At 34.6% G+C, this 27,954-nt stretch overlaps 1 protein-coding gene across 15 annotated transcripts in view; it reads right to left on the bottom strand.

The window, feature by feature from the left end:
* DMD (dystrophin) overlaps positions 1 to 27,954 on the bottom strand; it is a 1,146,493-nt gene that overhangs the window by 359,523 nt on the left and 759,016 nt on the right. For all 15 annotated transcript variants that reach the window (XM_074534563.1, XM_074534577.1, XM_074534568.1 and 12 more), the window contains 3 exons: positions 17,812 to 17,959; positions 15,680 to 15,829; positions 2,824 to 2,988 (listed from right to left, as the gene is read on the bottom strand). In XM_074534563.1, the coding sequence (XP_074390664.1) occupies positions 2,824 to 2,988; positions 15,680 to 15,829; positions 17,812 to 17,959 (463 nt within the window). The remainder of the gene's footprint in view (positions 1 to 2,823; positions 2,989 to 15,679; positions 15,830 to 17,811; positions 17,960 to 27,954) is intronic.

The following is a 27,954-nucleotide window of genomic DNA, read 5'->3' as shown; positions in this document are numbered from 1 at the left end:
TGTTCTTATCGTTTATTTCAACCTGCTTCTGAGGTCAGAAAATTTCCAACACTCAATTTTCTGGCTTTTAGAAATTATTGACCCTGCAATCCTTAATACCTGCTTATGTTAATTTTTGCACTCTTTTTCTGAAAAAACAACTTAGAAAACAAAAGAGTAGGGAGAAGACTTAATGGCTGAGGAGAAAGGAGAACTTTACCTTGCAGGCTTAGTAAGAGTATGAAGAACATTGACAGAAATTTCATAGCAGACAATGTCTCAAGTGAAATTAAAATTAAAATTTGCAAGACACTATATCAAATCCTATAATCAAAAGAGTCTGGTTTTCCTGAGGAATTACATAAATCTGGTCTTTTCCACTCCAGTGCTACATTTACAAGTGTGATGTCGAGTTTTAAACTTCTAATTCATAGCTTCCAAGCTTTTGGAATGTCCAAAAAGAATATTTGTAAAATTTTGTATCCAGTCTCTTTTCTAAAAATATTATCACTATGATTTTCATTCTACTAGGTGATCATAAGTGTCACTCTTGTTTCTGAGAAAAGGAGTTACAAAATCCTGTAGGAGATACTTCAGGTTCTTTGGATATTGGTGAAGGCTTTTAAATTGTTGTAGAATATTTATACAGCATCTAGGAATTCCAGAGAAAAAGACATATCCTTTCCATAGGTAGGATACAGACCTTTGCTTTTTAAAAGGTACACGTTAACCATAGCAATTTAAATTAAATTAAATTGCAATTAGGATATCAATTTAAAAATACACATAAATATAAACATTTCAACCATGTTGAAATGTTTATATTTATGTGTATTTTGATGTGCATGTTTGAAGTGGAGTGTAAAGTTCAACACTGTCAAGAATAGGCTGCTTTCCTAAATTATATCTACTTATTCTTAATAAGTTTTGTAGTTATTAATGGTCTTACTCTGTTAAATCTTAAAAAAAGGTTCTAAGGATATAATCTGCCTTCAGAGATAATTAATAAAGTGTCTTAAATGTAAAAACGTCTCTCTATCTAAAGAAACCTACAGTCTGGATAAACCTAATTTAACATCTTAGAGAAGTTATATCTATGGCTTTTAAAAGCAATCCACATAGATAAAATGCAGATAAGAAGCAAATACACTTCAAATGATTACAGTCCTTGTAATAGTAGTGGTCCTTATAATCCTTAGAGTTCATACAATCACAGCTGTCTACAATCAAAACTGGTCACTCTAAAAATGTGATATAAAGGGAAAAAAAAGCGATAAAAAGGAAAGTGATATAAATTTATCTGTGGAGGAAATATGGTGGAGTCTTTCACAGAGAGAAAGGATATTTGACTTTCTTTGGAACTCTTCATTGTCCTCCCACCTCTCAGGGCATACATGACTTCCTCCCTCCATTTCAGGACTACAGATTTTTAATTTTTTTTCCTGTTCTTTAGACCATTTTTCTGAAATTGTCTAGTCACATCACCACAAGATGGAAGAGCCAAGTAGAACATTTAACTTACAATAAATATGGAAAACTATAGTCCTATATTTTGCAGAAATTTGCCCTATTTTCATTTTATATAAAAATTCAATGGTGGAATCATTCTAGAAATACAGGAACAAAATAGAAAAATATTTGAATCACCTAAAAATTTTTGTTAAACTACATGAAATAAGGAGTTTTCTTGAAACCAAAATTCCATCAGTCATTCAGAACATACAATGACATTTGCAAAAAGCTACACTAATTTTATCCTTTAGAAAGGGAACAAATGCTATTTCTGAACTCATTCTGTCAATTATAGGACTGCAACAGGACTTGAGATTCAGTGTTTTTTATAATGTGATTGCATTGCTTAGAAAGTGTTTGGGCATTAAACCAGTTCCTTAGCAGAAACTAAGTTAAAGTAAACTTAATAAACAACCTCTGCAAAACCATGCATCTTCAGGAGCAGGTATTATTCCATTTCTTGCAAGAGAAGAAAATTTGCAATGTTTATATTTTTCTTCATTTTACACTGAAAATTGCATGATCAAATTGATACAAAACAAAGCTCTTTGTTTAATCTTCACCTATGTGAACAAGATGCTGAGTTACTATAAACCATAACCTCAGAGATTTTGATGATATATTGTACTTTATATATTGTACTTTAAAAATTTCCTCAGTTTATTTGAAGACCATGTATGCATAGATAAAGAGCAAGGCCAAAGGATCTAAGTGTACATTCAGCAGGACAGTTGATTCTAGACAGTATTTTTCACCCTTAATTTCTCTAGCCTCAGTCAATCCGTACACAGGCATATTTTTTTTATACTTAAATATATATCAAAGATCCGATTACAAATATTTTTCTCACAGTTATTAGATTTTCTCCTTTATTGACTCTGGAGTGTTATCTGTGCATTTAAATATATTTCCTTGCAAAATCAGAATTGCATTATGGTCCTAAATGTTCTGATTTTCATATAGTCATAATAGATTTAATGAAATAGCTTTAATGGTTCAACACTGCTATAATGAATTTTAGTTCACTTTATATTAAAATTTGATGCACTGACTTTTGGGGTTATTTTTTCATGTATATAATATGGCAAAAATAATAGGTTATACTCATATATCATCTTGGAACCATTAGTTCTAATCAGCCCTCTCACTAGAAACCATTCAACAGAAAAGAATAAAATGTTTCCTTAATTCATAGAGCTTTGAACTTCTGGGAACTATTTCTGACTTCTGCCTCAAAATTACATCATTAATAAACACTATATACCTGATGTTGCAACTGAATTTTTGACCATTAAGTACTCCAATGCTTTTTTTAATTGGAGGAAAATTTACCTTAATATCAAAGGCTCCTGGCTGGCCCACTTTGTTGTAAAGCTCTAGCTGGTTCCTGACAGGTGTTACCCACAATATCACCTGATTTAGTTGTTGATCAAGTTCAACAAAATCCTTTAGCAGAATCTCTATTTCTTTCTGTTTTTCTGGAAGATCTTTGGACACCTGAAAAAATACCAGAAGCCATTTTTTAGTGAAAAAAACCACAAACTAGAAAACAGTTTAATGCTACACATATATACATTTATATAAAATGTTAAAATACAAATTTTATATACTTGAAGAAGAGAAAGAGAAGGTAGACCTAACAATCAAATTATTAAGGCAGGTATCTTGAAACTTAAAATAAAATGTTTAAAAAACCAAACTTTACCATCAGGCTTTTCAGTATTTTTAGCAAAAAAATGTTGTTTCAGTATAGTAATTGTTTTAAAGCTCAATTTCTAATCAGGAAAAAAATTAAAATTATTGAATTATTTTTAAAAAAATTTAAAAATTGATCACTTGAATTATAGCTAACCTTTATTGACCTCTTAAATATAGATATTTATAAGCATGTTTTCTTATGAGGTGTCTAGAGTTGCCTACTGGATCCATAGATGCATAAGCAGATGCACACAGTGAAGAAAAATAATGAAGAAATATATCCTCAATTCAGATCAGGCAACTTGGTTTTCTGATTTGCATTCAAAGCAGTCAGATTTTTAACTAAGCACATTCTTTTATGCCAACAATATTAGAAATTAAGAATCAGTGAATGGCAGAGTTCAAATCCATCTCTGAAGCACTTGGAGTAAATTTAGGAACAGGCTGCAATAAATGAGCCAACAACAAAGCTCCATGCTGTCCTTCTCAGACTGTTTTCTACAGCTAGAGAGGTGAGGTGTTACAACTCCACACCATGGGCAACATTGCAAACATATCCTAGGGGAGAAACCACCTGTACATTCCAAAAAAACCCAAAAACCCAAAAAACAACAAAGCAGCAAATATAGGGCATGGGCAGATCCAGAACTATAGAGGTTCATCAGTAAAATCAGCCAAGAAATGTGGTTAGTTTTCCAGATCATGAAAAGTAAGGTTTCCTCAGGTTCATTTTTTAAAGCATAATTTTTACCAAAGTAACCCTCTTAAAAGTGGCAAAACATGAGATTTCTGTGACACAAAATATAAAATACATTCCCTGTAAAGTTAAGCAGCTTTAATGGTAGCACCACTATCATATTGCCTGGCTACAGAAGTATTAGTGCCCTGTACTCCTAATCCCTGAAATTTTTCAGAAAACAATAAATCCAGGCTCAGAGTCATGTAAGCAATGAGTATACTAAAGCCAAGCCACCAGCTGCTGGGAGAATGCAAGGAGCACAACTGTCTCATGACATGTACATTTCTTTAAAAATTTTCTGTGAGAATATTGATTTGTAGGTACTAAAATAATTATCTAATCACTGCATGTGATTTTTTAGACTGTATGCAAGGGGTATTTGTAATTCAAGAAGTTGGTTTGCCATATATTACATTGCCTTCATTGTTGGTTATAAACACCTCTTAATATCCTATTTAATGATGAACATCCATGAAACAAATTACTTTTACTATCTTCCTAATATTTTAAAATACAATTTAAAAATATGTTTTAATAGAATTTATTATATATATAATATATAATCTAAAAATCTGCTTTTCCAGAATGGCCCCAGAAAAGAAAGAAAACAATTAAAAATGCATACATTTCCCTTATGTGTTAACTCAAAATTTATGCAGACCTTGGCCTAATTTCATACAAGATTGGTTTCATCTTTCTTACAACTTTTGAATGTTAATCTCTAATGTTTACTAGTTTTAATATTAATGTAAATAAGTTCCACAGAAATACAACTGAAAGAAAATAGGTAGTCATAGGCAGATTAAAATCCAAGCTGACTTCTGAATATCTGAAATTTAAATTAATCTGTTTCCAATCAACATTAATCACGTATTTTGGGTGTAATATTGGAGAGAGAAAAAAAATTTGTAGAGGTTTTGAGGAGAGGAAGAGAAAGGGGGAAGTAACCAATTATATCCTAAGGCATAATCCATCCAGAGTAGCAGAAGATGAACTATTAAGTTTTGGTGACAGGGTGTACTTCAGCCACTGTTTTCAAAATATTTATTTTTCCCCACCCATGATGAGAGGTAAACTGTAATTTAAATAAATGCAGCCTCTTCTTACAAATTGTCTCCTGTTCTAAAATTATAGCACAAATATAGGATTGCAATATTTTTAATATAAAAATAAAGAAATCTATTAAATCAGTTAATTATATATGGTAGTGTCATCTAATTTTACCACAGAGATAAAAAGAACAACAGCAAATAAATAAAAAACTTTCACCAACTCAGGTTAGGGCTACAGGTAAGTGTTTAACAAGGCAATTCCTTGTAAAACACAAGTAATGTGTCACATGTCATTTTGTGGGAATCAGAGCCTTAGATTCTGGTTATCAGGGATTTCATTTGCCAGCTCATTGTGGTTTGTTTGGGGTTTTTTGTAAGGTCTGGCATAAAGCCGTCAAGCTGGCTAATCAAATTAGAGCCTGATGAGTTTAAGGTAATTACAAGTCTGCCTATCAAGCCAAGGTACTGTTGCAGACTGTCTCCTGGGGGACAGCTTGTTTCCTGAGCTAATTCTGCAGCTCACCAGAAGCACAAATTGGAAAACCTCCACGGAGTAATGGACATGGACATGATGACTGGCTGTTCAGATTTATGCCCTTCCTGTGGCAGAGGAGTACATGTGGAGAGGGGCCCTCCAGGATCTTCCCTACTGTTTTACTCACAGTCCTTCCAGCCTGCTCTTCACAGCTCCATGAGATGCACCCCTGAGGTGGGATTCCAGTGCTGGTGGGAGCCACAACAGTCCCACAGCTGGTGTTTCTGGGCTTTCTGAATGAGTTGGTAGAAGTTCTTGGATGCCTCCAGGGAGGAATGAGCAGCAGCTAGTGTCCCACTTCAATGCTCTCTTTTATGTTTTTGCTTTGGGCCCCATCCTCCTTTTATTCACTTGTTGTCTTGGGGTAACATTCCAGTGTTTATTTACTTTCATTCCCTTTGGTATCTCATGTCTTTCCCTCCTACTTAAGAAAGACTGCCAAGTTTTATCAGATGGTGGCTGAAGTTCTTTTCTGAGAGTGACAACCAATAGGAACAGTGGCCATAAGGCAAAACCAGCAGCAGAGTGAAAACAGGGCAAACATGAATTGCTTTCGCCAGGGTCTGCCTAGGACTGACACAGGCTTGATGAAGCAGTGCTACAGATTGGCAAGGAAGACAGGGTGCAAATAAAAAAATGAATTGAATAAAACTAACTTCAGTTGGAACATTTTTCTAAAAATCTGGGTTATCCCTTTCAGTACAAATCAAACATTTTCAACTTTGCCTTATTTCACAACAGATGGACATTGACAATACCCCTTGGTTTGCAACCAAAGATGTGAAATAAATTTGCAAGTGGAAACACCAAAAACATGGATGATACTTTCAAAGAAAACAAATCTGAGTTCAACATCAAAGGACAATATAATTTCAATGTTAAGTGTCAAAACATTAATCTCAAAGCATGTGATACATCTAATATTTTGTACTTTAGTTCAAGTGCTAATTAAGTAAGATTAATTGGAAGCTTAGTGAAAGAATAATGGGAAAGATTTAAGCTCTAAATGGCAAAACAGCAGAAGAGCTTAATTTTACCAACTGATACTGAACTTCACAATATTCAATTTTATTTTAATCTGAAACTATCAGACCATTTCCCATATATTAAATTTTACTTATTCTAAATTTTACTCATTTCTTTAAAACACACACACACACAAAAAAAAATCACAAAAAAACTGCCAGCACAAAAAATCTCTTAAAACATGAGGATATCTGACATTTGAACAATTGCATACTTTCAAAACCTAGGTCTTCATCTAAGTATTTTAATTTCTTCTCCTTATGAATTTTAAAATTACTTGCATTGTTTGCTTCTGTTCCATCTGAACCTGATCTCTTGCATGATTTTACCCCACAAGTAGCCTAAACAACACAGTACTATGCTGATTCTACCCCTACCCCAATCTGATTACTTTGGTGCCAAACCTTACCTAAGCTCATATTGGCAGTTTATATCACCTTGATCATTTCCCTTGTTCCAATTTTCCACTGCTATTTCTAATTTGAGCTTTATATTGTTATTTTTCAGTCTGCACACAGTTGTGTGCATGCACTACGGGAAGAATTAGAGCTCTGCAGATGCAAAGGAATATCAGTTCTTATGATAACAGGTATAAAGGGAGGAATAATTTTTATAAAGTATGTCACCTGATGTAAAATAATATTCTGTTTGCCTATTGTGTTTAATTCTTATGAATATCCAGAAAGTAGATTCAATTAATGCAGTATCAATTAAAATAATGGCTGTAGAGTTACAGCTCAATCTTTTAACTCAAGAACAGTGCTCAAAATGAAAAAGTTGAAACTAATTAGGTAGAGACAGTAAGTAAGGAATATCAAATATTGGGGAATAGTTTTGCAGAAGTCAGAAATGCTATTGCAAATTAATTAACTTGATGACATATTACTAGTTAGGCATCATTATAAATAAAAGGAAACCCACTGAAATGACATACTTATTATATTTCAAGTGACTGATTCCTGATTTCAAACATCACTTCTCTCTCACAAATCAACCTCTCTCCCTGTTTACCTGAAATGACTAGAGAGAAAATAATGCAATTATTACCCAGATATTTGAGAATACAGATGAGGACATGCATCTCTCCAACATGCAATTTTTCCAAAAAGAATATGAAGAATTTTCTTAGTGGTAAATGGAGAGCAAAGAAATCCCAAATCCCATCATTTTAACAGCAGTGGAAATATGTCAGTTTCTTCCTCCAATACTAAAGTACCTCTTTTTCTTGCTATCTACCTCAACAAACTCAAAGAGGACAGCACTTATAAACAGACCTTATTTTGAGAAATCTGAGTGGATTAAAATTTATCTATCCTGATATAGGTAGTTGCAATAAAGAGGAGCAAAAGTATGTGGTGGGATATCTGTGAAGACTTTCAAAATTGTTATTTTTGTATGGCCCCCTTGGGAGGATCACTTAGATATACAAAGCACTACATGAAAATAGGCTTCAAATATAGGATAGCTGACAGTGTCACGTTTTAAAAAAATCAGAATTGTTTGCATAGAGAAAAATGAAGTATTCTGTATGAAGAACTGAGGAAGCTTTCTGTATGAATTTCTTTGCTTACTAAATGCAAATCAAGCAGCAGCTTCCTCTTAACCATTCCATTTCTGAAAAAAAAATGCAAATATTAGGAAAAGAAGTGACAGTGACTGACTACACTGCAATCAGCCCAGAGCATAACTGGACTGAAAGCAGTTTGATATCATCCAAGGGAGGACTTGGATAATAGAGAAATAACTGAAGTCATAACAACTATTAAATGCAAACTTCAATTCAGATTTATTGATAAATCATAACTGACACTTCCATAGCACTTGTAAAATGATTACATGAAACAGAAATTCTTACAGCCACTGTTCAGAAAGTTTGATCTGTTTAAAATCACCATCCCTAGAGCAAGTACTAAAGAATGATTTAAAATGGAAGAAGGAAAAGTTGATTTATATGCATCATTTCTTCATGAAAAACAATCAGTGTACAAAAGAGTTTCATATAAGTTCAGTTTAGGATGGCATTTAGTTAATTAACTGAGCCATTTGCATTAGCAAATTCAATACTGACTTTAAAACAAAATCCATGTAATTCCTTTAAACTCATGAATATTTATCAGCCATAGTGTCTCTGACAAAGTTGGAGTAAAGATTTTATTATTAGGGGAAGATTAAAGCAGGCTACTAAAAATATGTATAGAAGATTTTATTTGCTAAATATAGAAGAGTTTTATTTGCTTTTTATCTACCATTTCATGCTGCCTTGCAAGGCTCCCAGGACCTGACCTTGGCAAGTGTTTATTTGGTCTTGTTTTTTCCAAAATCTTCTCAATGGAATATTTGTAATATTCTCAACTTTCATTTTTATTAAAAAAAATCTTTTTTTTTTCCCCATGAATGCAGAAAACTAAAGCAGTCCAAAGAAACAATGCCCCAAACAATTTTCTGCTTCATCTGGCTGTCTAGATTTTTAAGAAGCAACCAAACATACTCTCCCACCTCAAAGACTTGATTTGTTTTTCTTTTATGGTAATATGATCACATATATCACAGTCTTCTGAATATCTTTATTTTTATATTTAATACTTGTAACTAATTGTCATTCATTCTGCTCTCCACTCTCAGCAATTCTCCTTTGTCAAGGACATTTTTGAGCACAAGTCCCTCTGCCTTAAATCTCTGCTAAATAATCTAGTCCAGGAATATCATTTCTTTATCTTTTTTTCTTATTCAGTTCCTGAAATCCAAAAGCAGCCACAAAGGCTTTAGAGTCTAGCTCTTTTAGTAATTCTTAATGAAGGATATTCTGACAGAAAAAATATTTTAAAATAAATGCAATATGCCTGAAGGTCCTTTCCCTGGTTTACAGCAGAAAATACCATATATATCCCTCAGGCTACACACAGTTCTGGGAGGAATTGCAGTGGTTAAAGACTTAAATTTAGGATTTTGCCCATTATGGCAAAATTGTATAAAGAAACTGTGACCACCAAAACCCACTCCCCATGTGAATGTGCTTCCTGATGGGAACTGGACTGTGAGCTAAGCCACCTTATGGGAGCTTGAGGTAAGATAAAGGTGATACTATTGTCCTATTATCTCAGGTCTGGGGAGAAGTAAACAAGACTGGGAGGAGAAGAATATATCCACAAAGAAAGCCAAACTCAGCAGTTGTGCTGAGAATCAGGTCTGGATCGGTTTGGGGAGGGAGGATGAGAGTTTTTGGTTGTGTGACAAGACTCCATCTTCTCTCACAACAAACTGGCTCAGTTGTAAGAGAAGATGGACTCCAAGAAGGCCACATACATGGGACATTCATGTGAGAGGCAGATGAGGAGGTGCCATAAACCATTAAAGACCCCAAAGTGTCCCCCATATTCATTTCCAAGGCCTTGCACCAGAGGACTGCATGCCAGGCAACGTGATGCAACAGACCCAGAGTCTGTTGCAAGAGACTGTGTCAAACTTCTCCTCTGGGGGAGGTACCTGACGAGCATTCCCACTGGCCTGAACATAAATTAATCCATTGAACTCTATGTTTTGTGGGACCCTCACCACTGAGAAGACCAGAAGAAAAGGATCAACAGGACACCATCAGGATTCATGAGGAAGTTGAAACTGCAGTGAGGTCTCCCCTCAGTCTCCTCCAGGCTGAACAAAGAACAAAGGCCCTCAGCTGCTCCTCACATGGCTTTCGCTCAAGGCCCTTCCCCATCTTTGTTGCTCTCCTTTGGACACTCTCTAACAGCTTAATGTCTTTTTTGTGTTGTGGCACCCAAAACAGCCCCCAGCACTCAAGGTGAGGCCCCCCAGAGCAGAGCAGGACAATTCCCTCCCTTGCCTGGCTGGCCATGCTGTCCCTGATGTCCCCAGGACAGGGATGTCCCTCCTGGCTGCCAGGGCCCTGCTGGCTCACACCCAACTTTCCATCAACCAGAACCTCCAGGTCCATTCCCACAGTGATCCCACTCCTCAGTCTGTCTGTACATCCAGGGTTGAGGAAAACTTTATTTTAGACTATTGCATTTGTGGGAATTTTAATTACATAGGCATGTTGCTACACAGACAGGTCTATTTAATTAAAGTATAATCTATGTCTTGTAAACAGCAAAGAGTAAAACATTGATTTTAAGCCTCTATGGTCCTTCTTAATAGAGATGGATGAAAAACTTGACACACAAAGGCAGTGTCTGTCTTGGAACTGAAGTTTTAGAAAGCCCAAGTCGTTGCAATTGATTGGTGTGCAGTAGTATCTGAGCATTGCACATTACAAGTGAAATCTCTCTCGGATACACAGAACTTTGTTGTAAAAAAATGTGTAATGATTTGCCTGAAGTATTTGATATCTAGTAATTTGGCATCAATATTAACTCAATGTAACTCATATGTCAGCACATATGTACTGAAAATTAGTACTTCTTACATTCAAATTTTTGGCATAACTTCTTAAGTATATGATTAATATATTCTGGATTTGTATGGCAAACAAGAATAATAAGGAATTTTAAGATGGCTGGCAAGATAATTTGATATATATTGTGTATATACACACATACATGTATTCATTCATGCTTTTATGGCTTCAATGGCTAATACAGACTTTTTGCCCCTGCATGACTTGACTGTATTTCATATTTTTCTTTGCTTAGCTTTTAAATTTTTAATTAATACTGACTGCTAGCAATATGCAAATTAAAAAAAAAATAATTAAGCATATACATACTTGTCTCTTAGGGCTTGTGACACTCTCATGTTTGTCCAAAAAACATTTATATCAAATTTGTTTTTGCTACACACGAGGCCACTTTTGTGTATGGCTGATGATAACATGAATGTGGACTACACTTAATTAGCCATCTATGACAAGCTGTCAGAGGAAATTCAGCATAACAAAAGACTTTATTATATTTAATGGAATCAGGTCACTCATTAAATGAAAGTAAATTCAGGAAAATGTCAACCTTCTGATCCCTAAAATGCCAGTTATACTATTCTTATTTTAAATTGAAAGAACAGAAATCAAACTGCATTCATTTTCCAACAAATTTTCCCCTCCATACCACAAATAACAACAGCAGCAATTGCAGTAGTTCCAACTGTGAGCTCGAATTAAGTTGCATTGACATGCTGGAAATTTTATGTCATTGTAGGTAATCTATGAATAATTTCTACTCAAGGCAAGTTATAATACATGAACTATAACCTTGTTACGACTTTGTGTTTCTGCACTTTTGGGCCCATCTGTTTTTCTCTACACTTGATCAACCAAGCTAAGACAACCTACGCCTGTTCTGGTGGTACAGAAAATGTTCACAAATTATAGCCATGTCACTCCACTCTAATTTTTATCTTGTCCACATAGCACAACAAATTGATTTGCTGTGGCAATAAACAGTGAAATAGTCTCTTCAGTGTCTAGTAATTAGAACTAATACTAGTAGACAAATTAAAAGGCAGCAAAACAAAATGTCTCCATCAGGCACTTCTAATAACCTTTATAATACATACAGTAGATGTTGTGAGGACTAAGGTGGATAAATGAGGAGAATGCTGATTTTGGCATCCAGCTTACTTTCAGATAATTTAGCTCATCGCTCTTGGCTGACAACAGACCAAGAATAATATTAAAGAGTAATAAACTCCTTCCAGCAAACCTCTGATTCCATGGTTCACTGGTCTCAGACCTAATCTATCAATCCATTTACTGCATAGTAAAAGGTAAGAAACCCATTACAGATCTGTTACATGCCATGGCAGGTGGTATATGACAAGAACTGAATTCATCACAAACTCCAGTGCCGAGTACCCTTTTGTGTGCTTTGAAGCACTAGGTGGTTACCTTACTTGGCTATCACAGCACAAGATACTTTAAGCTTTGAAAATAAATGAAAAATTCTTGATGTGAAGGCATAAAAATGGTCATAAACCACTTCATTTTTCATAATATTAAGACTTCACTGTTTTCATTTTTACAAGAAATACTGGCTTTGGAGAGGGTACAATAAGTAAAACCAGGATAGAATTAAAAATTCTAGCCTTTCAAATGTGGGCTTTAATCTTCATTCTCTGCCTAAACTATACTGAATTAGGTAACAGCCAATTGGAATCACTATTTAATAAAGTTCTATAAAGAAATGTGGTGTCAAAATCATTATTATCCAAAGGAAGAAAAACTCTTTGCATATCTACTCTCAAGGTCATCAGCACGTGATATAAACACCCAAAAGCAAATACAATTCTGAATTAAAAGCTAAAAAGATACTTTTATGTGACTGCAATTCCCTTCATACTAAATTTCTTTTCTAGGTTATTTCTATTGCTGTAGGGCAACAGTTTCTGTGACTGTAAAGAAGGTTTGAACATTACTTATTTCAAATATGTCACCTTGAAGGTTAAGACTCACAGGTGTTGTCCCCTATTCCCCTGCTTGGCAGATCAAGGCAAAATAAAAATTTGTGATAACTTTAGGAGATATTTGGCCACATCCTCACCTAGTGTAAATTTTCCCAGCTTCTCTGAAGCAAGCAGAGTTACTCTAGCATATACCTGATAAGGACCTATTATTTATCTGTCATGTATGTTTCATATCTTGAAAACAGTATCATCCCGCAAAATAAACAGTAGATTGTTACATGTTCATTTCTAACAGAGATGCCAGAAAACAAAACTTACAGTTTGAAACAAAGGATTAAAGTATAGCATACGCTCTTAAGGGGAGGTGGAGAGACAGAAAAGCCCCAGAGAAATCTCTGTATGATGATGTTTGTCTACTGTGCTTTGAGGAACACAAAAAATATATCCTCATCAAAACCACTGACTACAGAATCCTCCTCAGGTGACCTAAGAAGTTTGCCTGAGATAAAAATGCCCATCCTGTGAGCTTTGGCTCAGAGTAAATATCTGTGGGGTTTTTCCAGTGCTTACATATCCATATCCACAGCTGAGCAAATAGAACATTAAGTTCCACTGTCAGGCTCACAGAGTTTCTTTCCATGACTTCTAGTTTTAATTCAGGCCCCAGATTTTCAGGGCAGAAAGTGAAACAAATAATTGAGGTTTCCTAAACAAATCAGAGTAACAGCAAAAAATATGAAAATGAAAAAGTAATTATTTTTACCTTCAGTATCCTTAGGGGAATCTTACCAAACCCCAAAATAAGTGTCTAATGTTTTGTTTTGTTTTGCTTTGTTTTCTACATCTGCCAAGATCACAGAGAAAACAGAAAACCTGAGAAAGAGAGCAGTTTCAGAGAAGAAGTATGGATCTGAGTATTGTAATTTTCAAATTCAATTTCTGTTCTTTTATAAAAATGGACAAAAAACCCACAAGAAAACCTAACCACTGCATTTTGCAGATTCTTTACATTCAGATCAAGGGACAATGAGAACTCAGTTTTATACATCTCCATGGGTAGATAACAGAGATAAAAATTATGTGGTAGGTAATCTCAAATGGAAGATTTCTTTCCTTGGTTTATATGCTTTTAGCAGTAAATGAAATTTTTCAAGTAAGAAATTCCAAGAATAATTATCTTGCCAGACACATTAGATCTAGGAGACATAAAATTATAAAAAATCAGTAAATTGTAATGATTCACTAAACAGTAGTTTTTGTCTCACATATTCCACCCAAATCTAAGTGCTTTCAACAACATTCATGGTTGCTCTGTGACAGACGACCTGAAATATTTTTGCATCAGCCAGCAGAAAATGAAAATTCCAAGTTTTTAGGTGTATGACTAATCCATAAAATGCTACCTTCAGTGACAAATTTTCTTAAAATATATATATGTGATCTGACTAAAAGTTAATTAGTTTCTCCTGAAAACTAATGCTGTCTTTTTAGAAACATAGCTTAGGTATTAACACAGTCCCTGAATTCAGCTATGTATGTGCTTCCTTCAGCCAGTAGATAACATTGTTTTGATCTTGAAGTGTTCCGAATTCTTCTATATACATTGATTTCAGAAGCCCATTTATAGAGAAAAAGATACTTCTGTCCAACCATTGATATAATGATTTATGCGTCCAATCTGGAGATTGTGGATGTGATCAATATTTATTATCCACTTTTGCCTCAGTCATTAGCTGATTTTCTGAACTTTGCCAGACTGCCTCTATTAGGAAGAAACTAGTAGGAGTTACCATATCAAGTTCCTTTTTATTTCTCAGATCTGTGCTTGAAATTCAACTGTATTCATGGAAATGGTAGCAGAGAACGCAGGACGTATTCTTGACCAGAAGACCTTATTTCCAGCAAGGTACTTAGAAGATTATTTTCTCACTTTTCCCCTCCCCCTACAGAACTAAACACAATGAAATATTCCTTTTTGCCCCAGCATCCTGGTAACTTTAACAGATACCACAGATTAATGCCCCTGACTGACTTTGCAATCAGTCTCAACAGAAATTCTTCAATTGATTCTACCTTGATTATTTCCAAGCAGGCTAATCCATACCTTGGGCAGTAGTTCTCTGGACAATGCTTTCTATCATTTCTACTAAGAAAAAAAATTATCTACCTACCTTTACCAGATTTGCTACTCATTTTCACCATTTTTCAACACAAAAATATGCTATTTCCACAATAAAACAGAACAAAGTCCCCCCTTACTTCTTTCTATCAGTATGGAGATCCCAGAAAGCAAAATATTTGTTACTTTGCTACACAAAAAACGGAAGTGAATGCTTAAGGTTGGTAGAAGTGTGGTGGAAGGCGAAACAGTGGTTACAGTGTTCACCTTGGGATTGGGAACAGAAGAGACTTGGGAAGTGTTTCCATAAAGAAAATCAAGTATTTGCCTCTCACACACCTGAGTAACAAAGCCTGGAATATTTGCTGTTTCAGCAAAAGCAACAGGCTACAAAAATGATGCTGTGCATTCCACCCTTAAGTAGAAGAAATGTAATTTAGTGACTATGTTTGAGTGCAGCATCATCACTCTAGTCACTAATGGTCTTGGTTTGCTATCACTGTTTTTCAAAGCAGAGTATTGTATCAATTTTTCTTCCTCAGGTTCATTATGCACACAAACATCTCTTCATACAGTGAAAAATTATACATATACCAGAAAATATATAATGTAAATATTCACTGCAGATTAAAATTTTATATCACAGTTATATCAGTAATATGTCTGACCTTTAACAAACGATGGTTGGCCTCCTTCAGTGTACTCTCAAGCTTATGTTTTTTGTCTGGGTTCAGTGATGCACTTCCCAGTGCTATTCCTCCAGTTTCATTTAATCGTTTCAGTATTCCCTTGTGGGGCGGCAGCTCTCCAACTCTTAACTGGAACAGACAAATACAGCAGTTAAGATGAACTGTGGTAGGATTTTCAGCTCTCTTTTCTTGACCCTTATTGATTTGTGTATCAGCCAAAGGAATAAACTCAATTCAAGACAAAATAACTGCTGCTTTGTGAATATAGAAGGCTGAAAAAAAAAGCCCAAACCCAAAAGAGACTGTATTAGTCAATCAAGACTAAAGAGAGTTCTATGTGACATAATACGGGGTTTCTCAGGCTATTAATCACTATTAGATTATAAATTCCAGACCTGGATACTCAATACTTCATGTATATCAATTTTATTAATCTTGTAGTATGCTATGGAGCAAGAACTTTGGACAAATGTTTTAGCATGTTCCAGGCTGTGAACAGCCACCCAGATGGCAGGTGGTGAAAAGCCCTCCACTTCAGTTTAATGTCTTAATTAAGAATGTTCATGTATGTTCACTAAAAAAAGAGAAAATAATAAAAAGAAAGAAAAAAAAAAAACACAAACAAGGCAGCATAAAAATGATCAAAATGTACCAGTTCTCAAACACATATGTTGTTACTGAAAACTTATATTGTCAAAGTAACTTAATTTATCGAGTTAGGTTAATCTCACTTCAAGTGTTTTATTGTTCTGGGGTTTTTCCTTGTTTGCTCTGGATTATTAACAAAGGCAGGTAGGTATGAAATGAGCCATGCTGCAAGGTAATGCATTATTATTTGCTCCATTGGGATGTATTCCCTTTTGTGCAGCGCCAAAAGAAGGTGGACTGTAAAAACAAGATACAAATAAGAGATGCTAACACCTTATATTTGTACTATATATCCCTTAGGAATATTATATAGGAAATATTTGTGTATGTGAAGAGTGGATCCTTCCTGGTTCTGAACAATCTACTTAGTTTTTAAAACCTTAAGCATTTCTGCAAAGTGTAAGATGCATTTAACACTCCCTAAAAGAATTTATTTACCTTGGACCTGATATCCTCAACAACAGAGACTTATAGATTCCCTTACCAACTCAATGGCATCTTCTGCTAAACAGAAGGACAAGCTCACCACATAGTTGAGTCTCCATTTCATGAAATTATATTTATCCTATTTTTACTTAAAAAGAAACTTGAAGATAGATTTTTACTAAATAATCCTTTAGATTGTTTTGTGATTTAACTTTGTTGTGAGAAGGATAGAGCAAACTGAAAAGTTTTCTTCAGATTCTTTAATGCTCTATTAATCACTTGCTGAATTTGTTAAATTTGGATTTATAAAAAGGACAACTAGGTCCTTAACCTCAGTGGAGGATAGAAAAACCTTTAGGCATATATTCTATAAGTAATATGCACTTTCCAATTACAGTTTATTATTGTATAAGTATTTAAAAATAGTTATTCTACTGAACACATTTCTAAAGACTAAACAGAGAAACTTCTGTTGAATATATTTATCAGCATTATCAAACTCTTAACATATCTGTGAAAATATTCCAGCCCTTAAAAACCATTATTTAATATTCTGATGGGGTTTTTTTAAGTATTCTAAAAAATAAGTCACCTAGATATTTAGTCTAGAAAATGTTGCAGCGATATTTTAATGAGTTGACATTTATAATTATGCATGCAGTTCTGGATCCTCTTGTGAAATACTGAATACCATTTAATAAGTGAGAAGCTATAAAATGTTAACAAGACACCAATAGAGAAACGCTATACATATAAACCAGTCATATTTTGAGTTGAGAAATGAAGGTGAAAAAGATAACGATTAATTTACTAGTTTTGGGATATTTTTCTTTCAGTAGATTTTCCATTAGTCTTCTGGTTTTAGTATGATCAATATATATTTGTACCTGGGTTTTGAAATTCCCAGCTTTGATTTGTCTAAAAAGTTATATGGATGCTGTGTTTGATGTCAGAAAGCATTTTGGAAAATAGCTCTTAATTTCCTTCAGTGTAGAACTGATAAAGTAAGAAAATATTAAGAATAGAGCTTACAATACCTTTACTTTGCTCAGGCAGTCTCTCAACTGGTCTTCATTCCCTTTTTCAAGAGGAATAGAGATAACGTTCTCTGTTTCCTCTAACCATAAAATCAACTTGTTCAAATCGTCTTGAAATTCTGATAAAATATTCTTTTCTTCCTCTATCCTGCAATAAAAATGTGAAATTAATGTTTTTATAAATTTATTTTTATATTGAAGCACTTGTCCATACTGAAGGATGACAAATAACTAGCTCTTAATTAGTATAAATTATTTTTATAAGTGGACCACAGATTTCTTTATATCAAAAATATCAGGCAAACACCAATGACCTTTTAACATGGCATTAAATGTATTTTAAAAGAAAAGATCAAGGCACAATTTCCAACACCACTAAATTCTCCTTCCAAATTACATTTGGCAGGTGGCAACAGAAAGAAAGAAGCTAATTATTCAGACCAAAATTTTGTTTGAAGTAATGGCAGGGAAGCCGAGTGTCAACAACTAAAAATTCTAGCATGGAGTGTAACCACACCGAACCTGTTAAACCTGACACAGACCTATTTGGACATATTAAACCAGATATTTCAGTAAGTGTGCCATGCACTTTGATATTAAGATTCACAAAAAGTAGGTAAGGTTCACTGTCGATAAGTAGGAATAAGATGGGATTCACAACACCTAACTTTAGATATCTGCTCTTCATCTCCATCTCCAACTCATCTGTTCATTTTCACTATGACTCTATAAATATACTGAGATGTGAACTTTTGTGCAAAAGCTTCTAAGAGTTATCAAGAGATGCAGGCAAAAAAAAATTCAAGAGTAGCTGGGAAGAGCATTGGTAGAATGTGAATGCTTGGGATTAACATTTGGAGTGGGCCCTTCTAAAGGAGAAAAAATTCTGATTTGTATAAAAATACTTGTAATTCAACCACCAAAATTATTCACACACTGAGGATTACCTGTATGGAAAGATGAAAGATTAAATACTTATCAAAATCAAACAATGAAGAGCAGATCCTGCAAGGTGAGATATTTTTATTATGCCAATTTCCTCCTGTACACAACTTGTTCATGCAGTATCAGGACATTCACACTCACACAAAGGCCTGAAGATATTAATTCCTTCTGATGGGGCATAACTGGCCCAACTACACTGGTATGACAAGCAGCTGTCCTGTTTTAGAAGATGCCATAAACAATCAAAAATACCCAAACTGCCCTCAGACTCATTTCTGGAGCCTTCCCCCAGAGGACTGTGCATGACACACAGCAGAGAGTGTTTAACTGCCCCCTTCCCAGGGGAGGTACCCGGGCATTCCCACCTGAACATATTGAACTTTATGTTGTGCAGGCTTCCCTCACCCCAATGGATCAAGACTGAGATCATCACTTTGACCAATGGGCATCAAAATTGCAACAATCAAATCTAATTGCCTGATCCACTGATGGGCACTTGTTTTTTAACTCTTCACTATCTATCTACTCTTATCCTTTCTTCTTCTTTCTTTTCCTTACACATTTTCTTAAGTGATATCTTTACACCTCTATATTGCTTCACTTACATAGATAATAACCAAAATGGCTGCAAATCTCCTTCCCACTGCAGTCATATTGTTCTAAAATAAGCTTGCCATGTGTACACAGATAGGAGTGAAGCAAGAGTGTTGTTTCACTCTAATCTGCCCAAATGGATCTATTAATAACAAAACCTCAGTTACTCTGCCTTCAGGAGTGGGCTGGGACAATATCTGACCTAAACCCCCCTTGGCCCAACTTGATGTCATGCTCTGTTGTCTATCTCTGAGGGGAAGGGACCAGCCCTCACCTCACAACAGCCTTATTTCAGGGAGTTGCAGGGAGTGATAAGATCTCCCCTCAGCTTCCTTTACCAAAGACAAAGTTTATTTTCAACACATAAAAGTCAGTATTCATAGCTACACTTAGAAAATGCTGATTGTAATTTATATATAACTGAAATAATTGGCAAATTTGGGCTGCTCTGAACAGGATCTCAATATTGTTCTAGACTAAGTTCCTGGTTTATATCTATAGTGGATTGTAAATCAGAAGATTTATTTGGTTTTGTTCTTAAAATAGTGTATCTTAATATTTACTAGATCTAGAAGCCCAACACTGTTTTGTTGGTTTTTGTTTTTTTTTAAGCTCAGAAGCAAGTTACTCTGGAGTATCTGCCTACAGATTAAGCAAATATAAGCTAATGGTTGCAAATTGTTCTTTGGAGAGAAAAGAAAGAAATTATATTTACTGTGAAAACAATAAAATTCTCCAAAACCATTTACACGTATATATAAATTATGGTTATACCCATATACACAGACATATACCCATTTATACAAATCCATTAGAAAATGAACACCATAAACAGCAAAAGAATAAACAGCCCTACTTTCTTGGTTTTGTCTTAGATTTTCTAATGGAATCATGCATGAATATTTTCATGAACAGCCATTTGCCCAGAATTTCTTGAAATGTGACTGATATCAACAAAAAATGCTGATGCTCCTAGATATAGGAATATTTATTGTACTAATATATCTGTTTATTACAACTCTGGATCTCTCATGGAGTACTGTTATGCAGACAGAAATTCTGGACCTTTCCAATATCCACAGATTACTATTTGTTTGCATAGGTCATGCAAAAAAGAACCAACTTTACAGCATCACACTTATTGCACTGTTCTTCATTTAGAAGTGCTCATGTTCATGACCTGAGAGGTCATATGCTCTTCCCAAGCCAAAATAAGTCATCTAAAACCAATTAATCAAAACATTTGTTTCTCTGAAGATGAGCCAGAAGTTAATCTATGCTGAGATTCATAGCACTGCAACTATAAAAATGAAGAAAAGCTAACTTCCTGCACTTCTGAAAGCAGAAGCACAACTTCAAATGTTTCTGAGGTAGTATTCCTCCCTGCTCCAGTTATGGAAATATGGGAATCAGGCTTCAAGTGTTATACCATAAACCACATAATAAAACATCTGCCTCTCAACCTGACCAGGTACTCCAGAACCCAAGCCCTCAGCAACAGCTTTCATTTTTCTGGTTTCCTCTCACTTCTACTCATTTGTGAAGTGCATAGCTCAGTGGAGGTATTATGTGATGGTACCCTGAGGACAAACCTGAGAAAGATCCAAGTTTAAATACGTTAATTCTGGCACAGAAAAGGCATAGCATTCAACTCAATACACCCGAGAGCAAAATTATTGAGCTGCATAGTATTTTAAATGAGAAATCAAAAAGATTTCTTGTCTCTTAGAAGAGATAGAAATTGGCAAGATTCCTTTTTCATCTTAAGTATACTGTCAGTTTTACCACCCTTATGAATTGAGCTGCAAGTCTTAAAACATTAAAAGTTTTCCTAGTCATGAAGGAAAGAATTTTTACTTTGATGACTAATTTAAATACTGATCAGTAGGATAAGAATGTTTTTTAACCTAAGACTTTCCAGGAATTCTTTCAGAGATGTTTTATGCATATCTATATCTATATATCTATTCTCTATTGTCATCTATTATATATTATCTATATATTACCTATACATTATCTATATATTATCTGTTATCTATTTTATATATGTATATATATAATACATGTGTGTGTGTTTGTCATTCTGTGGGTGTGCTTGCACAGAAGGGTTTCAGAGTTCAGAAAAAAAAAATTCATAGATCTACTTTATTCTAATCAGGAACAACATACAGTAAAGGAATTTAAAGGTTCATTGCAATTAACAGGGCGTGCAGGTGCACCTTATAATTTACTTTACCATCTCTTCTTGACCTGCTAGAATGTCACTTCTATTATAAATAACATCCTGCAAGACAAGTGTCATATTATGCGAGATGCTAAAACAAAGTGCTCTGTGTTAGCGGAACCAGTTAATCGAATTAAAAGTTTTTACTCAATGACTGATTACACCTTTTGAACAAACCAAATTCTATCACCATAATTACCTTTGGAACAACATACACATGTAATTTCTATGTGTTTAAATCCATGGTAGCAATGAAAAATTAACATTTATTTGTTACTTAGGGAGTATAGGCTTTCAAATCCTAAGGCTAAACAAGCTGGAGTAAGGAACATGAGCCACCAGTCAACTCAGACATGGACAGAGCAAAAAAATCCAGTTGGGATATGACTTGCTGGTGAAGCAGGTGACTGAGGAATAAGATATAATTTCAGCACCTTGTCCTACGGAGTCAAGCAGATCCATCTCCAGCACAGGTCTATAAGTTGTTATATACTATTGCCTTATTCTTACAAACCAACCTAAGTTCCCAAAAAAGCTTTTAAGCTTCTTCTCTGTTGACAAAAGGTTTATGTTATTAACTCTGAAGTATAACCCATTTTGACTGATAGAAAATTCTCATACTATAGCAGAAAAGCACGGAATTTCATATGCAACTTTTTGTCTTCCACACAACTGCTATTCTTAGGATCATTACTTTGTATTTTGCACAGTAAAAAAGATTTCTGTTTGTATTTCTAAATTCATAGGGTTCCTTCATCAACTGCTCTGAATGCACATCTTTTTATAGGAATTTTACATACATTATACTTTCAGAAGCAAATGTATCAATATTCAGTTTTTAATACTAAGTAGTAAATTAGTTATTTTTCCTTACTGCATTTTGTATATATGATAATTGATAGATTAGGGTTTAGTTTTCCTACCACTATTGAATCGAATAAATAAAAAATTCTAATGCTAGTCCCCAAAATAAAATGGAAAGATTTTTTTTTTTCAAACTACCATTAATCCTTAGTTCTATTTGTTAACTACTACATAAACATTCACAGCCTATATCAGAAAGTTTGTATATTCCATGTACAGTGTTAAGAAACCACATGAATTATATATGGCAGTTCAAGTATTTTCTCTATAGTCAACAATGTGATAGCAATACCATAGCAACCTTTAACAGTTAGTGAAACACATCAGATGTTTAGAGTTTGTAACTGCACACGAGTGATGTCGGATTTATTCAGGAGGTGTCAGCTATAGAAATAAAATATACAATCATAGGAGTAGGACAGATCTGCACTTATGATTCATATTCCCATCTGTAAGTCCAATAATATTTTGGTGCCTTTCACTTTTTTTAACATTCAGGTGTCAATTCTGTATTTATTGTGTCTCTAAAATTAGGAATTAATTTAGTGGCTGCTACTGAGAATATGAGGCCACCAAAATCATAACAAAAATGTAGAGACAATATTTACCAACAAAAATTTAATTTTCATTCTTTCTCTAAAGAATGGATAAATATGCTTCATTAGGGTAAAGAACTTTAAATAAGTGAAATTAAAATAGCACATAAACTTTCGAAAACATATTTAGATGTAAATACTAAACAGTAAGACATTTAGTTAACCTGTTTGTAAACACAATACAAATTTATGCCAGTAATTCTTTTCTAGTGATTCATTTTAAGAAATCTGGACAGTCAAAAAAAGAAAATTGTATCAATATGCAGCTAATTATGTGCTGTAAAGAAAAAATATATTTATTGACATAACTGTCATAAAATCTCTTCATCCTAAACCAGTTTTTAAACTGCAACTAGAAGATAATCACAGCCTTCAATATGCTAAGTTTTCAAGTAAAGGAAAAGAATCACTTGTAGTTAGTATGTTCTGGAAGAAAAAGAATACCTAAGATATTGAATAAAAATATTAAAAAGTATATTTACTTCATAACAATTAATTTTTACTTAGAATAGAAAGCTTGTATTTTTGCATTCAGGAAAGTACTTGGACATCTTCTGGTAAACAGTCTTTGTTCTGTCATTCTTTCTGTAATTACTTCAAATTCGCTTGGGTAGAGATCTGAACAGGCAGTCTGCAGGTTCAAACTCATTAAAAGTGTAAATGTATTTGCAGCTAAAATAATGAAAAATTCTCTTCCATTCAACTGAACCCAATTTTAAAAAATGTCAGATCTTGATGACTAAAAAACCCCAAACTGATTACTTCTGAAACATTGAAGGAATTATTTCCTGGGCATCTGTTTTCAAAAATTACACAAGAAACTTTTCTCAAAAGTGAAAAATAAAAAGACCAACCAGCATTACTCTTACAAGTCTTTCCAGAGCCTCATTCATGAGTCATCCATTTCTCAAGCTCCCATGTGAGATGTTGCTTCTCCTCCCATGCACATTCCCTTGGCTCTCCCTGCCTGGCCCACGTGTTCCAGAAAGAGCAGCCCCAAGCAGCAGCCCAGCCCTGGGGTTTGCTGCACACTGTGGCCCTGATGGCAAACCACCACATCCCTAAATCACCCAAAACTCAGATGTCCCAGGGGCATGTCTCAGAGCAGACACAGCGTGCTGTGGCCTGATGTGTCTCAGGGGATGAAAAGGCAGAGCAAGCTTCTGTTGGTGCAGTTTAGAAGATTCAGTATTCAAAATGATTGCTGGAGCATGAAGAGGGAGACACAGACACTTTGTATTTCCCCTCTTTTGTCTGGGCTTAGTAGCATCTATTCAAAGGGTCTTTGTGACTTCCCGTGGTCTCCAAAGTCTCAATTTCAGAGTCATGCTGTACTAGAGTACAAACTCCAACTTCTCCAAAAACATGTCTTTTGTAGCAAAATGTTAAAAAAAACTCAATTAAATTCCCAATTTGCTAACTACCAGTGTATCAGACTTTCAATCAAGTTCCACTTTATTCAACTGCCTGGTCTGTTTCAAAGTTTTCAGTAAGATAAAATGACTAGATGTGCTAAAATTACATTTCATCTAATTCTTAGCGGGATGGATTAGACTGCAAGATACAGAAACTTTAAACACTGAATTCAAACTTCTACAGCTTTGAAACTCTTAGATAAAGGCAAGTGGAAGATAACATCCTACACAAACATAACTCAAGCATAACCTCTTGATCTTCAGTACCAAAGAAAGGAGATTCAAAGTCAATTTTAAGTCTGTGCTTTGCCTGAGATCAGCATTTGACCTTTTAAAACTGAAAATCAGCTCCTTTTTACTGAAGAGCAGTACAAGTTCCTGAAATTGTTTTGAGATTTAGTTTGTTTTCTTGACTGTTTTTAATTAATTTGACCTTTTGTAGTCCAAATAATTCTTATTCATTAAAACTGTCAGTCCATCACTGAGATTATTATTAGCAACTAGTGAACCTATGATCAGTTTCAGCAATTTATAGAATATCATGATTTTGATATGGTTTACTTATTATTCAGGTAGCTTATTATTTATTCCAAATTATTTATGAAAACTGAATTAACATGGTGAAACTTTTTGAATTATATCTTGTTTATATATTTCCTTTTCAAGTCAGCTTGAAACCGTGGGGTTCATGGTGGTTACAGGAAATATTTTGAATTTACAGGGTCTTTATTCACTGCATTCAATGATAGTATTATGAATAAATAGTAGACCATTTAACCATACAACCTCAGGAAAACGGACAAAGCAATTTTGTAAAATTTGTCCTCTCCTCCCCAAAATATAATCAATGCGCCAGAACATGAAAAATACCCGAGTGTTTCCAAAAAGCCCAGAGAGCCATCAGCATTGGGGACAGGAAATGGTGGTTAAGGGGAACACAGAAGATGGGAATTTTCTTTACTTCATTCACCTCATACTCTCCCAGGATCCATGGACACTAGGTTTTGAATTGTATAGGGCTGAGTGATGACATTTTCCTCCATAACCTTCTGTGGCACATCTCAGATATACAGAAATCACAACGTAAATCTTAAATCCATTTTAACATCTCTTACATTTCCAACAAGGAATCTTCCCTTGTAAGTACTGAGGAATCAGGTCAATAACATTTTGTTCCACTTACTGTTTACCCATCAGTTCAACTTTGTAAACCTCAGCCATAACCCTCCTGAGGTTTCTCTCCACACTGAAGAGAGTTCTTAGTCTCCATTCACAGTGCAGCCACTCCAAACCTTGGCTCATTTAATCTGCCTCCCCCCATGAATACTTTCTGTGTGCCCTTCATATCCTTTGACATGCACAGAGCTCTGCACACAGAAACCAACATGAGTACACCACAGTGTCTGATATCACCAAAACAGCTTCTTTTTGGTTTGTAATACCCTTGCTGATGCAACCCAAAACACCATAGTTTTTTCTTTTGCTGCCACCCCATCCTGTGCCTGTAAACACTTTCTATAAGGTCAGGATCACTTTCTGGAGTTGTAACAAGCTCAGCATCATTTGAATAAGGGATAGTCTGTTTGCGTGAAATATTCCTTGCCTCACATTTGTCTCTGTTTGAGATCATCTGCCACTTGTTGACCATCTGCTCAGTTTTGGAGTTCCCACTATCAACTCAGCCTTTGACTACCTGAGGCATAATGTCATCAGCATTCTTGGAAATGTCACCATGCACCTCATGTCTCCAACAAATTTCTCACATTCATGCACCTCCTAAAAATATCTGTATCACTTTCTGTTACTCCTGTAATTGCTTCCCTCCTCCCCTCAGCCCCAATTGATCTTTGAATTCAGCTTGAAAAATACACGTAGAAGGGACTGTCAATGCGCCACATAAAAGTTCAAAACTTCAGGTAAAACTGTGTAGGATTATCAAAATCAATTTCTTTCATTTGGGTAAGAAAATAGCAAAAACAGAGCTTACAATATATAAAGTTTCCTTGCCAAATAATGCTTAGCAGCATTATACTTGAATCTGAAATCACTAACAGATTTCATTTCTGGAATCCATTCAATTTCTAATTTCTTGCCACTTTATCTTGAGATCGGCTGAGCAAAAAAATGTAATAGGAAACAAAGTTTCAGTTGATCACTACTCTGAGCTACTGAGAATTAACTTTAAAGCAGAGCATAATGTATTAACTACAAAGAATAAAAATTGAAACCTATTAAAATTATTATTATTATAGTCACTTTGCTTTTTCTGGTTTACAGAAGGTTCTAAATTTTAATATCTATTTTCTTTTTCTTTGAAATAATTATATGAAGATGTGTTATACCAGGTCTGCTCTCCCTTCAGTATCACCTCCATTCAATACAGTTTTAAAATGTTCCTCTTATTTTCTCATTCTCAAAATTGATTTTAATAACATTATTTTAACTACAAAGATTTAATTTTTAGGAAACGCTGACAAAAATAAAAGGACTATTAAAACTTATGCGAGTCACAGTATAAGCATTCTGACTTTACAGGTGTTTTTTTTTTTTTTCAATAGTCCATTTAAGCTGTTCTGAAAAAGAGAAATCAAACTTGTCAATTGACACATATTTTTTTAATTTATATTCTACTCATATATTTAAATAAATTTGACATAGTACCAACATATGCATTGGACAATGCCATAACTATATCAGGACTTTGGACTGTAAGTAGAGGCCACTTCCTTCACCTTTTGTTTGCCTCATGCTTTGATCTTAAGGATAAGTTAAAGCATTTTGGGTGACATGGGTTTCAAGTCTTAAAAAGAGAGAATATGACTACCCAAAACCAAATCAGGACAAATAATGAAAAACTAAAAGATGTCAAAGCATAAGAGTTATGCAAATCCCATGTCACCATGGTTATATAAACACTGTGCATCTGATAAGCCTGTGGTCTTTTCATGCCCAGGTTCATCAATAATTGAGACCTACTTAGAACACACAACTTTTTCCTGTCAATTAGTTTCTTTCCTTTGAAAATTCACTATAGAAGAGTGAAGAGAAAACGAGGAGAGGAAAAGGGAAAGGGAAAGGAAAAGGGAAAGGAAAAGGGAAAGGAAAAGGAAAAGGAAAAGGAAAAGGAAAAGGAAAAGGAAAAGGAAAAGGAAAAGGAAAAGGAAAAGGAAAAGGAAAAGGAAAAGGAAAAGGAAAAGGAAAAGGAAAAGGAAAAGGAAAAGGAAAAGGAAAAGGAAAAGGAAAAGGAAAAGGAAAAGGAACCACATGTGTAGTGGCAGAAGTTAGGGTAGGATGTGTTTCCAAGACTTGGGAGCAAAAAGCATTCCCTGTCTCTGGCACAGCCAAGAATACTGGGAGGTGAATAGAAGCATCCTGATGCACATGAGTCTCACTAAAGTGCACCAGGAACATTTTTATCAGTGCAGCACAACTCTATCTGTATTCCTCCTGGTGCAATGCTATTATTCATGCAAAGTTCACTAACTGAGGTCTCTGCAATCATTTT

Source organism: Zonotrichia albicollis, chromosome 2, assembly GCF_047830755.1.
Source record: "Zonotrichia albicollis isolate bZonAlb1 chromosome 2, bZonAlb1.hap1, whole genome shotgun sequence".
Taxonomy (NCBI): domain Eukaryota; kingdom Metazoa; phylum Chordata; class Aves; order Passeriformes; family Passerellidae; genus Zonotrichia; species Zonotrichia albicollis.
The sequence above is the reverse complement of the archived record's forward strand: the minus strand, read 5'-3'. Positions and strand labels throughout refer to the sequence as shown.